The following is an 18,574-nucleotide window of genomic DNA, read 5'->3' as shown; positions in this document are numbered from 1 at the left end:
GAGTGCACTTCCTGTGTCATCCCATAGAATGTCAAAAGAATGTATAGTCAAGAGTCAAGAGTTAATATAATTAGTCATTTTTACTGCCTCATCAAGGATACTCCTAAGAGAAACTATTTTTGCCTTTTCTTTTTTTCCCGTTTTTACTATGAGCACATGGGCTGAAGAACACAGTGACCCCTCATACAATGTGATGCTCCTTCCTTGATGTGTGCTAAAGCTCCAACAGTTCTATCCTCTATTACTTCTGCACTTTCAGGACAAATGTCAACACAGAGGGAAAAATGATAAATAACATCCCGGCATTATTAAGCAGATTCCCTTGACCTTGTGGATCCCCTAAAAGGATCTTCAGGACACCAGTGGTCGGTCATCGTAACATACAGTGAAAATGGCTAATCTAGAGACCTGTCCATTTGCCATAAATTCACTAAAATTTGCTAAAAAAGAATGAGGTATCAGTTTCCTAAACGGTGATTACTAATCTGAACATAAATACTAAGGTTTGAACAATTTTCCACATTTCCTATTTTGCCTGAAGCAACTACCAACTGACACAAGAATTTCACTACAAAGTAAGTAATAGATTGTCTTTTACCTAAAGTGGGCATCTCACAATCTTTATTCTCCTTAGTGTTCCTTTTAACATATTTTATCAACCAGTTGAAAATGTGAACGTCACAATGAACTGAAATGTCCACCTCTTCCCAGCGCTGGGCATCCATAGATAAATATTCAGCAAAGTACTTCATTTCTGATATCAAAAGATCTCGTGGGCAAATAAAATCTTCTTTCAAGTTTTTTGCTTCATCACATACATGGATCACCATGTTTGGCCTTCATGAAAAATGTTACACAGAAATGAAATTATTAGAGTTTTAGAAGAGGAGCCAATAACATTGACATTTATTGGAAGTATCAGAACCAGATGTTTTTCAAGGTTTTAACCACATATCAGTTTTACAAGGCTTGACATTCAGAAGTTTACATTAGCACCTTTCTAGAACGCTGATCTGTATCTGAAAACTATGACTAATTTTAGTTAAGCTACTGACTTAGTAAAACAAAATTTTTTTACTATAGAACTTATAAAAGGTTTGAAACTTATTATTTTCAAATTATAATTATAGTGTTTTTAAAAAATACCAATTCACAAAGAAAAATTAAATTACAATTTCTAGTTCTTGTGGGGAACATAAAACGGCACTTTTACATGGTAATGGATACAGAAAGGAGATAAAGATGAAACACTAGAATCTTCTTACTATTAGTGAATGGGAAAAAGTTAAAATTATTCATTGAATAGTGAATAATTAGCATATCAATTTTGTTATTTTTAACAGCTAGAAAGCTTGTTTCTGGGCATTCAATAAATATAAATCAGTAAATGTGGTTTAAAAACTCAACACTACAATGTGCTTATTTACTTATTTAAAAAACAATTTAAGAATAGGTTTATATATCAGAAAGACTACTTCAAAAATTATATACTCTTTGAATTTATATGCCCTTGAAAATTATATTACCTCAACAAGAAATACTAATGTGATCCACAGCTGCCTTCATGTCATTACATTACAAAAGGAAACGATTAAATAGGAAGAGATACACTAATCTACAATATGAATTTAATGTGCATTTAAATGAACTTCAAAAATTTTTAACACAAAGAAATTACATCTGAAGTAACACTGGCAACAGAAAAAAGATTAATAATCAGTGCTTTGTCAAAATAAAGGAATTTAAGTAACTTTGCAAATTGTTCTTCCAAAGACATTACGGTCAAAATATAAACAGGTAATGGCTGGTATAATGAAATATGAAAATTCGGTGAAATTTTGGGCCAAAACATGAAATGCTAAATAATAATAGTAAAAAATCAACCTGATAAATTTTTATGCTACACAAACAAACCTATCAGTTAACAATCTACATGAGGGGACTTCCCTGGTGGTCTAGTCATTAAGAATCTGCCTTGCAATGCAGGGGACACGGGTTTGATCTCTGATTGGGGCACTAAGATCCCACATGCCATGCAACCAAGAAAAAGTATTTGTTGAACATTAAGAATATATTGTTTGAATATCTGTCACGGTAAAAATAAAATTTTAAAAAAATCTATGTGAGTAAAATTCACTAAGCTACAAAAGGGTGAATTTTTATTTATTGTAGTAAAATATACGTAAAGTAAATGCACTCATATTATTATGCAATTATCACCACCATCCATCTCTAGAATCCATCCCAGAACTTTTCAAAAGGGTAAATTTTATGATATGTGTTATTAAAAAACTATCAAAACTGAAAATGCCCAAAGAAACCTTTAGAGATAATGAAAATGTTATCTTCATTAGTTATATGGCTAACATTCATCAAAAATGAATACTTAAAATATGTGCAGTTTTTTGTATGTAAAATACACAAAACAATCCAAAATTATTAAAACTTGCATTACATTGAAATACATATTTTAATTTTTAAATGTTTCTATAATGAGTAATTATATCCAAATAGTTCTAAAATACACATCCAGTTTCTTTAATAAAGTTGTAGAACTAATGGCAGAGATTTTTCTTTGGGTTTTAAATTTTACTTTCCAAAATTTTATGTTAATGGATGTTATTTCTAATATTTATAAGATGAAAATGGATTTTTAAAGTGGAAAACTGTTGTCTAATTTATAAGTAGTATGAATAAGCCATATGTTCACCTATTAAGCAGTTGTTCATAGGTCAACACATCAACTACCCTGAGATCAACTGTTTCAGCAACTGTGTAATGTGAAATTCCTAAATTATGGTAACTGATATATATAATCATCACTCATATATTTTATAATTTGAAGTTGATATTCATATTAAAAGCTTATCTAGCAAAGAACCAGCCTCCTACCCTTCAGATTCTTCAGTCTTTTCTCCACCATTATGAGTAGTACAATTTTCACTTTCTGAAGAACAATTCCTTGTGGAAGCTATACTATGTCTTCCTTAAATACAGAAACAAACACATACAAAAACAAAGGGGGGAGGTTAGCATTTCTAGCTGAAAATGGGTTCTTACTTATTGAATGGTTATACTATAAATGCATGGTTTCCAAGAGTAGTTAAAGATGGTACTTTGTTAGGTGCCTTAATATTTTTAAAGGTATATGAAAGAAACAGTATGAAAAACAGTCACAAATTGCTAACATTACACTAAAGATTAAAAAAAAATACTAACCTGGTATGTAGGGACAGGGGTCAAATGTTCAAAAGCCTACAATATAGTTTCTCTTCCTGAAGCAAATTTTTGTATCAATATTCTGCTACTGCTGAGATTAAAACAATTCACTACATTGAAGATTTCTAAAACCAGCTATGATTTTCAATGTAATGTGGAGAACATCTCCCATACCTTTTGTGTCATCTGAAGCTACTACTGACTTTCATAGAGGGGAGCTATAAAAAAGGTATCGGGAGAGACAAGCAAGATTCTCTCAGTTAAAAAAAAAATTAAGTAAAAGGTACAGGTCAAATTCCTCTAAATTTTATGACACAAATAGGCTAACACAATGGAGTAGTGGATTTTAATATAGTGAAAACCTTTTTTTTGGTAATAGTGTTTGCCTGTATGTTAACATCTAAATTTTTTAAAAATATAGCGAAGACAAATTTCTAAAGCTCAGGAAGATACAAATACTAACAGATTTTTCCTATTAAGGTTTCTATTACCCTTTAAATAAAGTTGACTGGAATGCATAATATTTTTCAGAATTATCATAAGGACAAGTACTGCATTTTGCTCTTAAAATCTTACTTGTTTTAGAAACTGCATCCTGACCAACTGGAGTCTCCTGAAATTCTCCTTGTGTGTCAAGAAGGGAGGATTTGATGTATGTGGCTAAAGTTTCAACAGGACTCTCTCCAGCAGCCATGAGGGGACTATACTGGTTGTCCACAGGTGAACTTCCACTGCTCTTCAGCTCATCAAACCTCTTTGCACACTGTAAAGGCATAAAGGAAGGAAATGCAGGTATGGGGGATTTTAATCATCTTTTATAAGTGAAAAATTAATCTCTTGGGTAACAGCTAGAAAACCAGTGTGTATTTCAATACATGAAAGCCTCTCACTTACTTTTTTCTTTTTTAAAATTCAGGGTAGATTTTTTAAAACATGCTTTAACTCAAAGCCATAATATATTTATACACTTGTAGGAAAATGAAGAATGCCTTCACTAACCATATTTCCCCATGATCTATGTCTATTATCAGTTGACAATTTAAAAACTTTAGTTAAAAACTTGGCTGTTATTTTCACACTGAGTTTCCACCAGGAACAAGACCAAATTCTAACCTTCAATAGAAAACAAATCAAAAGGTATCTGATTTGTGATCCTAGATTTTCTTCATTAAAATAATGAGTCTTTGTTCTTACCAACAGTGAGGTTCACCTGCACAAAATACTGTAGTAACACTTAAAAACACTTTTAAATATATGGCCACGTATTTGGGCAGTTTGTTCTAGCACGATGTTCTCCCTTAACTCATTGTTAGTCATAGAATGAATTTAGAAAGACCAGATTAGCAGTGAAAAAAAATACAATAGACTGGAAAATATCAAGAGTGCATTAGGCATAGTAAGGCTAAGTTGTCCATGAAAATGTCATTTCTCAGGTCACAACACAAAATGCCTTCCTTAATGTAGGTTTTCATCAGATAGCACTCTAATAGTATTCATGTTTAAATCTCCATCAATAGCAATGTGGATGGCAAGTTACACAGCAGACCAAGTAATATGGGAGGTACAAAAGGAGAAAAATCTATACTATGTACACACATATATGGTAAGTGAATAACGCATTGGGTATGGCATCATTCATTTACTACACAAATATTTACCAAGTGCCCACTAGATATTGAGCACCTTTTTAATGAAGACTGTTTACTAATAGTATTATAGTACTGTTACTACTAACAAACGCCTACTCAAGGTTTAGTCCTTTGAAAACACATTTAAAAGATATATAAGTAAAGGACTTCCCTGGCGGTCCAGTGGTTAAAACTCTGTGCTTCCACTGCAGGGGGTACAAATTTGATCCCTGCTCCTGCAACTAAGATCCTACAAGCCATGCAGCGTGGCCAAAAAAAAAGAAATTTTTTTCAATTGGGTGAATCTGAATACGCAGTGGATATTAGATGATGCGATAGAGTTACTGTTGGTACTGTAGCTAGGTAGTTATATAATAATATTCTTATTTTAAGAAGTATGCTGCAGTCTATGGAATGACGTCTGAAACTAGCTTTTATTTATTTTTTTAGACTATTTATTTATTTGGCTGCATCAGGGCTTATTTGCAACATGCAAGATCTAGTTCCTGACCAGGGACTGAACCCAGGCCCCCTGCATTGAGAGCTCAGAGTCTCAGCCACTGGACCACCAGGGAAGTCCCTGAAACTTACTTTTAAATGTCAAAAGAAAAAAAAAGTTACATAAAGAAATCAAGAAAACATCTAGAATTACTGACCCCAAATAAAGGATATAGGGATACTATGCTCTTCTTTTAACCTTTCTATATGTTTGAAAATATTCACAATAAAATTTGGGAAAATAGTCAAATTCACAGATTGGCCTCATTTTAAAACCTAACATGTAAAAATCCAAAAGATGAAAAAGTATAGATTAAGGAATGATAATATACACAAAGTTCCTTCATCATTTCACAAAGATTTACAATCAAGGGCAAGTAATCTCTGTGGGTATGTTTTCTCAGCTGTAAAAGAAGAGGGTAGAACTTGGTTCATTCACTGATTCTATAAGTATTGAGAGTATATCATGGGAAAGGCAGTAGTGAAAATGCTTAAAATCTACTGAATAAAATCACTAATGTTCTTTCTACTTCTAGAAACCTGAGATGATTCACTCACTTTAGGGTTCCTTTTAACAGCAAAAATTCTGAGGGCTGTGTTCTCAAACTGGAGTTCAGAGATGAATTACCAGAAAGAGTACCCTATAAGAGTTTTTAGGTTGCAAGTTTTGATTCTGAGGATTACAATAATAAAAATCATTTGAATCATTAGGATGACAGAATATTTTAAGACAAAGGTAGAAAACAGACTTAATAGAGAAGAGATGTGCTAATGCCAAGGGAAGGCAAGTAATGTCTTGGGGCAACACAAGGCTTCACCACAAGTTAGAGAGAGAAAAGTGGAGAAAGAATACAGGCTTTGAAGGGCTTTTGGCAATACAGGCTAAACACAAAAAATTTTGTGCCACAAAAGACTATACAATATTTGCATTATAATTGCAATTTAATTTCAGCAAAACACTATTACTGATCACATTAAGCTTATTAGTTTAAATTATGTTGGTTTGAGTTTTCCCTTGTGTCTATAAAATGTAAAATTTGGTTTATGATTGTATAGGTGGGTTTATACCTGGTATTGTTAGTGCACATTTAATTTCCACTGTGATAGTAATTTGGGTCATCACTGGAAGTTTTCAAGTTTTTTCCTTTAAAAAGGTCTATACATTACTCAATTCTGAGAAGCACAGCATTAGCAATTTAATAATAAAATTGGATTTACAAATGTTTTATCTACCCATTCAGTTGTAAATATGTAAAATAGGCTGAATTTAATCATAGCAGGTGGGTTAATAAATCATATATCTATATAGATTATATATATAGTCAGGTCATATTTTATGCATATTTAGTTTTTACATGCATATGAATATATGAAACTCAAATACTATTTCTTTCTTAGTAGTTACACCTTTAAATTGATTACTTTTTCTGATTTCTTTTCAGTAGCTATCTGGAAGACTGTTATTTACCTCTTTGGGTGTTAATCCAGGCACAAGCCTTGCCACAGTTTCCCAATTGATGGTCTGGTGGATTCCAATTAATGGGTAAAGGATCATGTCCAATACCATCTGGTTGTTATTGTTTAGGAAATTGTTGTTTTCTGAATATCCACGACTCATCTTTTGGAACTAGAAATAGAGAAGACAAATTTATTTGCATCTGAAATCCAAATGTTTTCAGAACATTATAAATCAGTTATAATTCATTCCTAAGAATTAACTGCTACTATAAAAAAGGAAAATGAAACTGAAGTAAAAATCAACACAGAGTATATAGCTCAAGTCTCTTCAAATATAATAGCACTTGAATATTATGGATTGGTAGATACATGGATACAAGGATGTGCATGCTTAGTTGCTCAGTCGTGTCCAATTCTTTGCAACTCCATGGACTGCAGCCCATGAGGCTCCTCTGTCCATGGGATTTCTCTGGGCAAGAACACTGGAGTGGACTGCCCTACCCTCCTCGAGGGGATCTTCCCGACCCAGGGATCGAACCCACATCTCCTATGACCCTTGCACTGCAAGTTGATTCTTTACTCACTGAGCCATCGGGGAAGCCTAGAAGGATATACAGCTGGGTAAATATGTGATTTTAAAAATATGATAAAATGTTAAGGACAGAATATAAGTGATGGGTATACAAGTGTTCACTATAAAATTCTTTTGATTTTGCTGTATGTTAAAAGCTTTTCATAACAAAACAGAGAAAAAGTTGAATACAATATATCTTCATTAAAAAAAACCTCTTATGTGTGGCTGATTTACATTTTGATTAGCAGTTCATGGATGGTGGAGCTAAACAGTGAAAAAAAAAGATAGTTACATGATAATTTCATTGCAGTCCCAAGCCATACTTTCTCTGTGATTGAACGTCCATGCTACAATCAAGGCTGAGTATACTTAATTTGATAGGTGTAATCAAATGAAACTTGCTGCTGCTCCTGCTGCTGCTAAGTCGCTTCAGTCATGTCCAACTCTGTGCGACCCCAGAGACAGCACCCCACCAGGCTCCCCAGTCCCTGGGATTTTCCAGGCAAGAACACTGGAGTGGGTTGCCATTTCCTTCTCCAGTGCATGAAAGTGAAAAGTGAAAGTGAAGTCACTCAGTCGTGTCCGACTCCTAGCGACTCCATGGACTGCAGCCCACCAGGTCCATGGGATTTTACAGGCAAGAGTACTGGAGTAGGTTGCCACTGCCTTCTCCAAATGAAACTTAGAACCAAGTTAATCTGACATTTTAGGATAAGCATAATAGTTATTGTGCATGTGATTACTAATTATATATGGTGAGGAGATTGTATTAACAAATGTAATTAGCATTGTTTTTACATGTTTGAAACATTTTTTGTAAAGTTCTCTTATTCCTTATCTTCAGAAACAATGTGGCGACTGGCCTGACAAGGTTTAACCCTTACACATACCCAAACACACCCTCTGACTCTCATATATAAAAAGCCACAGCACCTCTACACACATACACACTCACACGCACTCCTGCAGAGTGGTGGCCTCCCCTGCTTTTTCACTTGGTTCCCCGCCCTGGTCCTACTATCACATACCCTCTGGTTCAATCCAGGAGACCTTGAATCAAGTGACTAAGGGTGTGTCCAAAATCTTCAGGAAACATGATGACAAGAAAAAAAAGTCTCTAGAAGGCTTTCCAAAGGGATGTACCTCAATAAACATTTAGCAAGTACCAACTATAACCCAGGCCAAGCACTGGGAATACCACAATAAATACGGCATGGTCCCTGTCCTCAAGGAGTTTACTAGCAGAGAGCTGAGGATACAGGTAGACAAACAGATGATTTTAATATCATCTGCTGAGAGCCAAAGCACAGGGGAGCCATGCAAGGACAGAGGGACAAATAATAACTGTTGATATTGTGGAGGAGGGGACGACCGGTATTAAAGAGAAAAAGAATCTGTCTCCTTCAACCTTAAGAGAATTTTAAGAACTTCTTTATCAGGTGTTTACTAGGAGCCTGGAGCTGTGCTAAGGCTTTTATATAACTTATTTCAATTCTTACCACAACCCTATAAGATAGAGTCTTTCCCCAATTTTACAAGATGAAGAAACACATTCAGAAAAGTTAAATAATTTAGACAAGGCCACAGAGCTAATAAGAGGCAGAACAAAGTCCCAGGTAAAATTGACTCTTAGATCCATGCTCTTTCCATTACATTTGAGAAGTAGAGTATAGGGGAGATAGCAAATGGGAATGATGGCTTAGGACAGAGACAGACAGAGTCTAAACATTATGAAGTTAGTAATGATTCAATGAAGCAATTTCCAAAGTTTCTGCTTGTGAGCCAAGGGAGGGAAAAGGCTGTGGTACTGAAGGAAAAAAGCTACTCCCTTCAAATTTAAAAAATTTTGAGAATTTATGTCAATTATACTTCAATAAAGCTGAAATCGTTTAAAAAAAAATTAACATTTACTGAGCCTCCACCATGGGCCAGGCATTGTATCTGAAGTTAGAGTGTAAATTTACAGATGAAAAGATTTACAATTAGTCATATCTATGACTTAGGGCAGACACACTGAAACCATACTCACAGAAAACTAGTCAAGATAATCACACTAGGACCACAGCCTTGTCTAACTCAATGAAACTAAGCCGTGCCCGTGGGGCAACCCAAGACGGGCGGGTCATGGTGTAGAGATTTGACAGAACGTGGTCCACTGGAGAAGGGAATGGCAAACCACTTCAGTATTCTTGCCTTGAGAACCCCATGAACAGTATGAAAAGGCAAAATGATAGGATACTGAAAGAGAAACTCCCCAGGTCAGTAGGTGCCCAATATGCTACTGGAGAACAGCAGAGAAATAACTCCAGAAAGAATGAAGGGATGGAGCCAAAGCAAAAACAATACCCAGCTGTGGATGTGACTGGTGGTAGAAGCAAGGTCCAATGAGGAACCTGGAATGTCAGGTCCATGAATCAAGGCAAATTGGAAGTGGTCAAACAAGAGATGGCAAGAGTGAACGTCGACATTCTAGGAATCAGTGAACTGAAATGGACTGGAATGGGTGAATTTAACTCAGATAACCATTATATCTACTACTGCGGGCAGGAATCCCTCAGAAGAAATGGAGTAGCCATCATGGTCAACAAAAGAGTCCGTAATGCAGTACTTGGATGCAATCTCAAAAATGAAAGAATGATCTCTGTTCGTTTCCAAGGCAAACCATTCAATATCACAGTAATCCAAGTCTATGCCCCAACCAGTAACACTGAAGAAGCTGAAGTTGAACAGTTCTATGAAGACCTACAAGACCTTTTAGAACTAACACCCAAAAAAGATGTCCTTTTCATTACAGGGGACTGGAATGCAAAAGCAGGAAGTCAAGAAATACCTGGAGTAACAGGCAAATTTGGCTTTGGAATACGGAATGAAGCAGGGCAAAGACTAATAGAGTTTTGCCAAGAAAATGCACTGGTCATAGCAAACACCCTCTTCCAACAACACAAGAGAAGACTCTACACATGGACATCACCAGATGGTCAACATCGAAATCAGATTGATTATATTCTTTGCAGCCAAAGATGGAGAAGCTCTATACAGTCAACAAAAACAAGACCGGGAGCTGACTGTGGCTCAGATCATGAACTCCTTATTGCCAAATTCAGACTGAAATTGAAGAAAGTAGGGAAAACCACTAGACCATTCAGGTACGACCTAAATCAAATCCCTTATGATTATACAGTGGAAGTGAGAAATAGATTTAAGGGCCTAGATCTGATAGATAGAGTGCCTGATGAACTATGGACTGAGGTTCGTGACATTGTACAGGAGACAGGGATCAAGACCATCCCCATGGAAAAGAAATGCAAAAAAGCAAAATGGCTGTCTGGGGAGGCCTTACAAATAGCTGTGAAAAGAAGAGAAGGGAAAGCAAAGGATTAAAGGAAAGATATAAGCATTTGAATGCAGAGTTCCAAAGAATAGCAAGAAGAGATAAGAAAGCCTTCCTCAGCAATCAATGCAAAGAAATAGAGGAAAACAACAGAATGGGAAAGACTAGGGATCTCTTCAAGAAAATTAGAGATACCAAGGGAATATTTCATGCAAAGATGAGCTCGATAAAGGACAGAAATGGTATGGACCTAACAGAAGGAGAAGATATTAAGAAGAGGTGGCAAGAATACACAGAAGAACTCTACAAAAAACATCTTCATGACCCAGATAATCATGATGATGTGATCACTGACCTAGAGCCAGACATCCTGGAACGTGAAGTCAAGTGGCCTTAGAAAGCATCACTACGAACAAAGCTAGTGGAGATGATGGAATTCCAGTTGAGCTATTTCAAATCCTAAAAGATGATGCTGTGAAAGTGCTGCACTCAATATGCCAGCACATTTGGAAAACTCAGCAGTGGCCAAAGGACTGGAAAAGGTCAGTTTTCATTCCAATCCAAAGAAAGACAATGTCAAAGAATGCTCAAACTACTGCACAATTGCACTCATCTCACACACTAGAAGGCAATGGCACCCCACTCCAGCACTCTTGCCTGGAAAATCCCATGGATGGAGGAGCCTCGTAGGCTGCAGTCCATGGGGTCGCAGAGTCGGACAGGACTGCATGACTTCACTTTCACTTTTTACTTTCATGCTTTGGAGAATGAAATGGCAACCCACTCCAGTGTTCTTGCCTGGAGAATCCCAGGGAAGGGGGAGCCTGGTGGGCTGCCGTCTATGGGGTCGCACAGAGTCGGACACGACTGAAGCAACTTAGCAGCAGCAGCAGCAGCACATACTAGCAAAGTAATGCTCAAAATTCTCCAAGCTACACTTTAACAATACATGAATCGTGAACTTCCAGATGTTCAAGCTGGATTTAGAAAAGGCAGAGGAAGCAGAGATCAAACTGCCAACATCCACTGGATCATTGAAAAAGCAAGAAAGTTCCATAAAAACATCTATTTCTGTTTTATTGACTATGCCAAAGCCTTTGACTGTGTGGACCACAACAAACTCTGGAAAATTCTTAAAGAGATGGGAATACCAGACCATCTGACCTGCCTCCTGAGAAATCTGTATGCAGATCAGGAATATTGGAGTGGGTAGCCTATCCCCTATTCTACAGTTAGAACTGGACATGGAACAACAGACTGGTTCCAAACAGGAAAAGGAGTACATCAAGACTGCATATTGTCACCCTGCTTATTTAATTTATATGCAGAATGCATCATGAGAAACACTGGGCTGGATGAAACACAAGCTGGAATCAAGGTTGCTGGGAGAAATATCAATAACCTCATATATGCAGATGATACCACCCTTGTGGCAGAAAGTGAAGAAGACCTGAAGAACCTCTTGATGAAAGTGAAAGAGGAGAGTGAAAAAGTTGGCTTAAAGCTCAACATTCAGAAAACTAAGATCATGGCATCCGGTCCTATCACTTCATGGCAAATAGATGGGGAAACAGTGGCAGACTTTATTTTTGGGGGCTCCAAAATCACTGCAGATGGTGACTGCAGCCATGAAATTAGAAGACACTTACTCCTTGGAAGAAAAGTTATGACCAATCTAGTCAGCATATTAAAAAGTAGAGATATTACTTTGCCAGCAAAGATTCATCTAGTCAAAGCTATGGTTTTTCCAGTAGTTATATATGGATGTGAGAGCTGGACTATAAAGAAATCTGAGCACCAAAGAATTGATGCTTTTGAACTGTAGTGTTGGAAAAGACTCTTGAGAGTCCCTTGGATTGCAAGGAGATACAACCAGTCCATCTTAAAGGAAATCAGTCCTGAATATTCATTGGAAGGACTAATGCTAAAGCTGAAACTCCAATACTTTGGCCACCTGATGGGAAGAGCTGACTCATTTGAAAAGACCTGCTGCTGGGAAAGACTGAAGGTGGGGAGGAGAAGGGGACGACAGAGGATGAGATGGCTGGATGGCAGCACCGACTCAATGGACATGAGTTTGAGTAAACTCTGGGAGTTGGTGATAGGGAGGCCTGGCGTGCTGTAGTCCATGGGGTTGCAAAGAGTCGGACATGACTGAGTGACTGAACTGAACTGATCACCTAGGATCAAGTTAAGGATAATGTGAGATGTTTAAATGTTGGAATGGGGAACTGGAATGCAAAAATTCTCAGGACGCGTTAACAATGATTAGTACTACATCACTGTATATGTAAAACACTGATGCAGGACATCGGGTGGTAGACATAATAGATTTATCCTACATGTTTCTGCATGAACATTAGAAAGAAACAAGAAAATTATAGCTTCCGGTACTCTTGCCTGGAAAATCTCATGGACGGAGGAGCCTGGAAGGCTGCAGTCCATGGGGTCGCTGAGGGTTGGACACGACTGAGTGACTTCACTTTCACTCTTCACTTTCATGCATTGGAGAAGGAAATGACAACCCACTCCAGTGTTTTTGCCCGGAGAATCCCAGGGACGGGGGAGCCTGGTGGGCTGCCGTCTATGGGGTCGCACAGAGTCGGACACGACTGAAGTGACTTAGTAGTAGTAGTAGCAACCACACAGGTACCTTGCTGAAGGCCCAGAATTGTGTTGCGTATGGACCCTGGAGCTAGCCTGCCCAAATTTTTGTCCTGGTTCCACCACTTGAGGTATTATCTGGTTCAGATTACGTACTCTATGCCTCAGTTTTCTCATCTGTAAAACAAAGAATAATAGTAGCTAGCCCATATACTTTTGAAGATACATGGACAGTGTTACCTGGCATTTAGTACTACATAATGTTTATAACAGTAACATTATCATTCCAAAGAGCCTAGGATTAAACAGATTCATAAAGATAAATATAACAGATGAAAAGGAGAGACACTGACTTTCCAATGAAGTAAGCTCTCAACAAAATGAGTGCAAAATCAGATCTAGATTCTTATCTAGTTACCATTTCCAGCAGTACAACCTATGATTTCAATGGTCTTGACTATAACACAAGGAAAATAATACCTACCTCTGATGTTATTGTAAGGATTAGATAATATATACAACACACTACCTGGCATACAGAAGGTGATCAATAATTACTTCTTATTTTGGCCACGTTACTGGCATAAAAATTTTCAAAAACTACTTTAAGAACTGTAAAACACTGCCTTGAGCCCAGCTGAAAGTAGATTTTACAGAACTTCATTGTTTTCTACTTGTGTACCTAGCACATCATCACTTCATACCACACAATTTGAGAACTATGTTGGGGCATGGAATATTTTATTACAATTCTGTTTGAGCCTCAATAGAAAACAGTTTGAAACAGAATACAGGGCAAGGATTTGGGTGCTGTTTTTACTTTATTTTCAAAAAGATTACTTAAAATTTTCTAAAATATTTATTGTGGCCTACAATGTGCAGGTACCTATTAGCTAATCAAAAATACAATTCATATAAAATATTTTCAAACTTGTATGTGTACTCCATACCTGTATAAATACTCATTTATAATACATGTTTAATTTACATCATCTAACATCAACATTTTAGGAATCAGTGAACTAAAATGGACTGGAATGGGTGAATTTAACTCAGATGACCATTATATCTACTACTGTGGGCAAGAATCCCTTAGAAGCAATGGAGTAACCATCAAACTCAACAAGAGAGTCTGAAATGCAGTACTTGGTGCAATCTCAAAAATGAAAGAATGATCTCTGTTTCCACAGTAAACCATTCAGTATCACAGTAATCTAAGTCTATGCCCTGACCAGTAATGCTGAAGAAACTGAACTTAAATGGTTCTATGAAGACCTACAAGACCTTATAGAACTAACACCCAAAAATGATGTCCTTTTCATTATAGGGGACGGGAATGCACAAGTAGAAGTCAAGAAATACCTGGAGTAACAGGCAAATTTGGCCTTGGAGTACAGGATGAAACAGGGCAAAGGCTAATAGAGTTTTGCCAACAGAACACACTGGTCATAGCAAACACCCTCTTCCAACAACACAAGAGACGACTCTACACATGGACATCACCAGATGGTCAATACGGAAATCAGATTGATTATATTCTTTGCAGCCAAAGATGGAGAAGCTCTGTACAGTCAGCAAAAACAAGACCAGGAGCTGACTGTGGCACAGATCATGAACTCCTTATTGCAAATTCAGACTGAAATTGAAGAAAGTAGGGAAAACCACTAGACCACTCAGGTATGACCTAAATCAAATCCCTTATGATTATACAGTGGAAGTGACAAACAGAGTGCCTGAAGAACTATGGATGGAGGTTTGTGACATTGTAGAGGAGGCAGTGATCAAGACCATCCCAAGGAAAATAAATGCAAAAAGGCAAAATAGTTATCTGAGGAAGTCTTACAAATAGCTGTGAATAGAAAAGAAGTGAAAGGCAAAGGAGAAAAGGAAAGATATACGCATTTGAATGCAGAGTTCCAAAGAATAGCAAGGAGAGATAAGAAAGCCTTCCTCAGTGATCAATGCAAAGAACTAGAGGAAAACAAGAGAATGGGAAAGACTGGAGATATCCTCAAGAAAATTAGAGATACTAAGGGAACATTTCATGCAAAGATGGGCTCGATAAAGGACAGAAATGGTATGGACCTAACGGAAGCAGAAAATATTAAGAAGAGGTGGCAAGAATACACAGAAGAACTGTACAAAAAGATCTTTACAACCCAGATAATCACGATGGTGTGATCACCAACTTAGAGCCAGACATTCTGGAATGAGAAGTCAAGTGGGCCTCAGGAAGCATCACTACGAACAACGCTAGTGGAGGTGATGGAATTCCAGTTTAGCTATTTCAAATCCTGAAAGATGATGCTGTGAAAGTGCTGCACTCAATATGCCAGCAAATTTGGAAAACTCGGCATGGCCACAAGACTGGAAAAGGTCCGTTTTCATTCCAATCCCAAAGAAAGGCAATGTCAAAGAATGCTCAAACTACCGCACAATTGCACTCATCTCACATGCTAGTAAAGTAATGCTCAAAATTCTCCAAGCCAGGCTTCAACAGTACGTGAACCATGAACTTCCAGATGTTCAAGGTGGATTTAGAAAAGGCTGAGGAAGCAGAGATTATATTGTCAACATCTGCTGAAACATCAAAAAAGCAAGAGAGTTCCAGAAAAACATCTACTTCTACTTTATTGACTATGCCAAAGCCTTTGACTGTGTGGACCACAACAAACTGTGGAAAATTCTTCAAGAGATGGGAATACCAGATCACCTGACCTGCCACTTGAGAAATCTGTATGCAGGTCAGGAAGCTACAGTTAGAACTGGACATGGAACAACAGACTGGTTCCAAATAGGAAAAGGAGTACGTCAAGGCTGTATATTGTCACCCTGCTTATTTAACTTATATGCAGAGTACATCATGAGAAACGCTGGGCTGGAAGAAGCACAAGCTGGAATCAAGACTGCCTGGAGAAATATCAATAACCTCAGATATGCAGATGACACCACCCTTGTGGCAGAAAGTGAAGAACTAAAGAGCCTCTTGATAAAAGTGAAAGAGGAGAGTGAAAAAGTTGGTTTGAGGTTCAGCACTGAGAAAACTAAGATCATGGCATCCAGTCCCATCATTTCATGGCAAATAGATGGGGAGACAATGGAAACAGTGATAGACTTTATATTCTTGGGGTCCAAAATCACTGCAGATGGTGATTGCAGCCATGAAACTAAAAGACACTTGCTCCTTGGAAGAAAAGTTACAACCAACCTAGTCAGCACACTAAAAAGCAGAGACATTCTGCCAGTAAAGGTCTGTCTAGTCAAGGCTATGGTTTTTCCAGTAGTTATATATGGATGTGAGAGCTGGACTATAAAGAAAGCTGAGCACCAAAGAATTGATGCTTTTGAATTGTGGTGTTGGAGAAGACTCTTGAGGGTCTCTTGGACTGTAAGGAGATCAAACAAGTCCATCTTAAAGGAAATCAGTCCTGAATATTCATTGGACAGACTAATGCTAAAGCTGAAACTCCAATACTTTGGCCCCCTGATTCGAAGAACTGACTCATTTGAAAAGACCCTGATGCTGGCAAAGATTGAAGGCAGGAGGAGAAGGGGATGACAGAGGATGAGATGGTTGGATGGCATCACTGCCTCAATGGACATGAGTTTGAATAAACCCCAGGAGTTGGCGATGAACAGGGAGGCCTGGCCTGCTGCAATCCATGGGGTCACAAAGAGTCGGACATGACTGAGTAACTGAACTAACTGAACTGAACATTATCTAAATGTGAAAAAGAATTTTTTTCTGTTGATATTTTCCTTACACAACTGAATCACACCAAGCAAGTGAAAACTACCCAGAATTAATTCCAGTTAAACAGATGTTCAAGAAAGCATCCCTAGAGTCAGAATTCTCTCAGAGTAGCTGCAACTGTGCATCCCCTTCTGGAAAAGAAGTACAGACTTACCAAAAACTGCCAATAAGAAAACGTTTGAAACTCAAATTATACTATTACTAGATTTACTCCCATTCATGATAAAATATTAAAAACATGCTAATGTTTAGTATGAAACATGTTATTTACCAAAAATAAAAATTGTTTTCTACTCTAAATACACTTTTTAATACATCTCATGCCCTCTCCATTTCCACGATGGGAGTTTAAATGTACTAACAAAACCAAACAGAGGTCCAACACTGGCATCTGTTTTTCCTATTTTCAAATAGAAAAAGATCTGGTAGACAGAGACTTTGCCCCTAGGCTGAGAAGGATAGGTGCTAGAGAGGCCAGCAGGGCAGGTCACAGGCCTCTGGCATAACAGAGGATGGGCGACAACACTGAGTCATCACCAGGGTAGAAGCCTTGTGCCCAGGCTTTCTGACCACGAGAACGGGCATCTGGCTTTCATAGTGAAGGAGAAAATAAAACCACAATTGAAACCTAGAAAGAACACATCAAAGCCCCGCAACCTTCGACCCAGAGGCTCGCTGCACTGCAACGTCCTTTAAGGCAGCCCAGACCTTGGTGGTCTCCCGCCTCCCCTCGGGTGCAGAAACTCTGGGCGCTGAGCGGGTGAGGGGTGGACAAAGGCGCGGGGAAAGCAGTGGGCCGAGGCGGGGGAAGATGCAGGGCAGGGACTAGGGGTGGGGCCAGGACGGCAGACGCCGTGCTCTCTCAGCTGGTTCACTAGAGGGACCGGCTTTGGAGATCTGGAGAAGGCAGAGCCGGCGGGCCCCTCGATGCACGTGGGGGCGGTTCGGGGGCACTTTCCACTAGCGAGACTCCCGCCAGGCCCTAAAGCGGAGGAGGCCGCAGAGGGGGCCGCTAGCCTCCAACGGTAACGCCACTAGCCGCACTTTCCGCCAACCAGCCCCCGAGCTCCCTCGGCTCGTCACTCACCTCTAGGCCGCAATGGCCCTCGCTTCGCCCCCGTCACCTGCAGAGCCCGGCACCGCCCGCGCCATGAAGCGGCCGCGACCAGACCCGCAAACCCAACCGCTGGGGTACCAGCGCTGCGGGGCGGGGAACGCGGAGATCGACGCCGCCTGGCCAATCGCAGGCCAGCGCCGCAGCGGCGCAGCCAATGAACGACGAGCTCCTTTCGGGCTGCAGGGAGCGGGTGCTGCGAAGAGCGGCTACTCGGCTTAGCCTTTGCCGGTTTCTTCCCCGCCCCCCTCGAATTCTTTCTCAGGCCTGTCGCAGTGCAGCGTCCCCACCCTCCCAGCGTCCTGTCTCTTAGCAACCAGATGCCCTCTAGAGCCAGAACTTCACTCAGAATGATCGCCTCTGGATCCAGAAGAAAGGGGGAAATGGGGGAGAA

The 18,574-nt window shown here is 38.8% G+C and overlaps 1 protein-coding gene across 8 annotated transcripts in view; it reads right to left on the bottom strand.

The window, feature by feature from the left end:
- Positions 1–18,301, bottom strand: part of SANBR (SANT and BTB domain regulator of CSR) — a 60,188-nt gene extending 41,887 nt beyond the window's left edge. For 2 of the 8 annotated variants that reach the window (XM_025261086.3, XM_044925934.2), the window contains exons 1-5: positions 18,154–18,298; positions 6,814–6,972; positions 3,796–3,982; positions 2,893–2,986; positions 599–837 (exon numbers count right to left, since the gene is read on the bottom strand). In XM_025261086.3, coding sequence (XP_025116871.1) covers positions 599–837; positions 2,893–2,986; positions 3,796–3,982; positions 6,814–6,963 — 670 coding nt within the window. In that variant the 5' untranslated portion in view covers positions 6,964–6,972; positions 18,154–18,298. Of the gene's footprint in view, positions 1–598; positions 838–2,892; positions 2,987–3,795; positions 3,983–6,813; positions 6,973–13,361; positions 13,490–18,153 lie in introns of those variants that run through there. The other 6 variants (XM_025261085.3, XM_044925933.2, XM_025261084.3 and 3 more) reach the window with 6 other exon arrangements.
- Positions 18,302–18,574: the final 273 nt, after the last annotated feature.

The sequence above is a fragment of the Bubalus bubalis genome, chromosome 12 (genome assembly GCF_019923935.1).
Source record: "Bubalus bubalis isolate 160015118507 breed Murrah chromosome 12, NDDB_SH_1, whole genome shotgun sequence".
NCBI classification, from domain to species: Eukaryota; Metazoa; Chordata; class Mammalia; order Artiodactyla; family Bovidae; genus Bubalus; species Bubalus bubalis.
The sequence above is the reverse complement of the archived record's forward strand: the minus strand, read 5'-3'. Positions and strand labels throughout refer to the sequence as shown.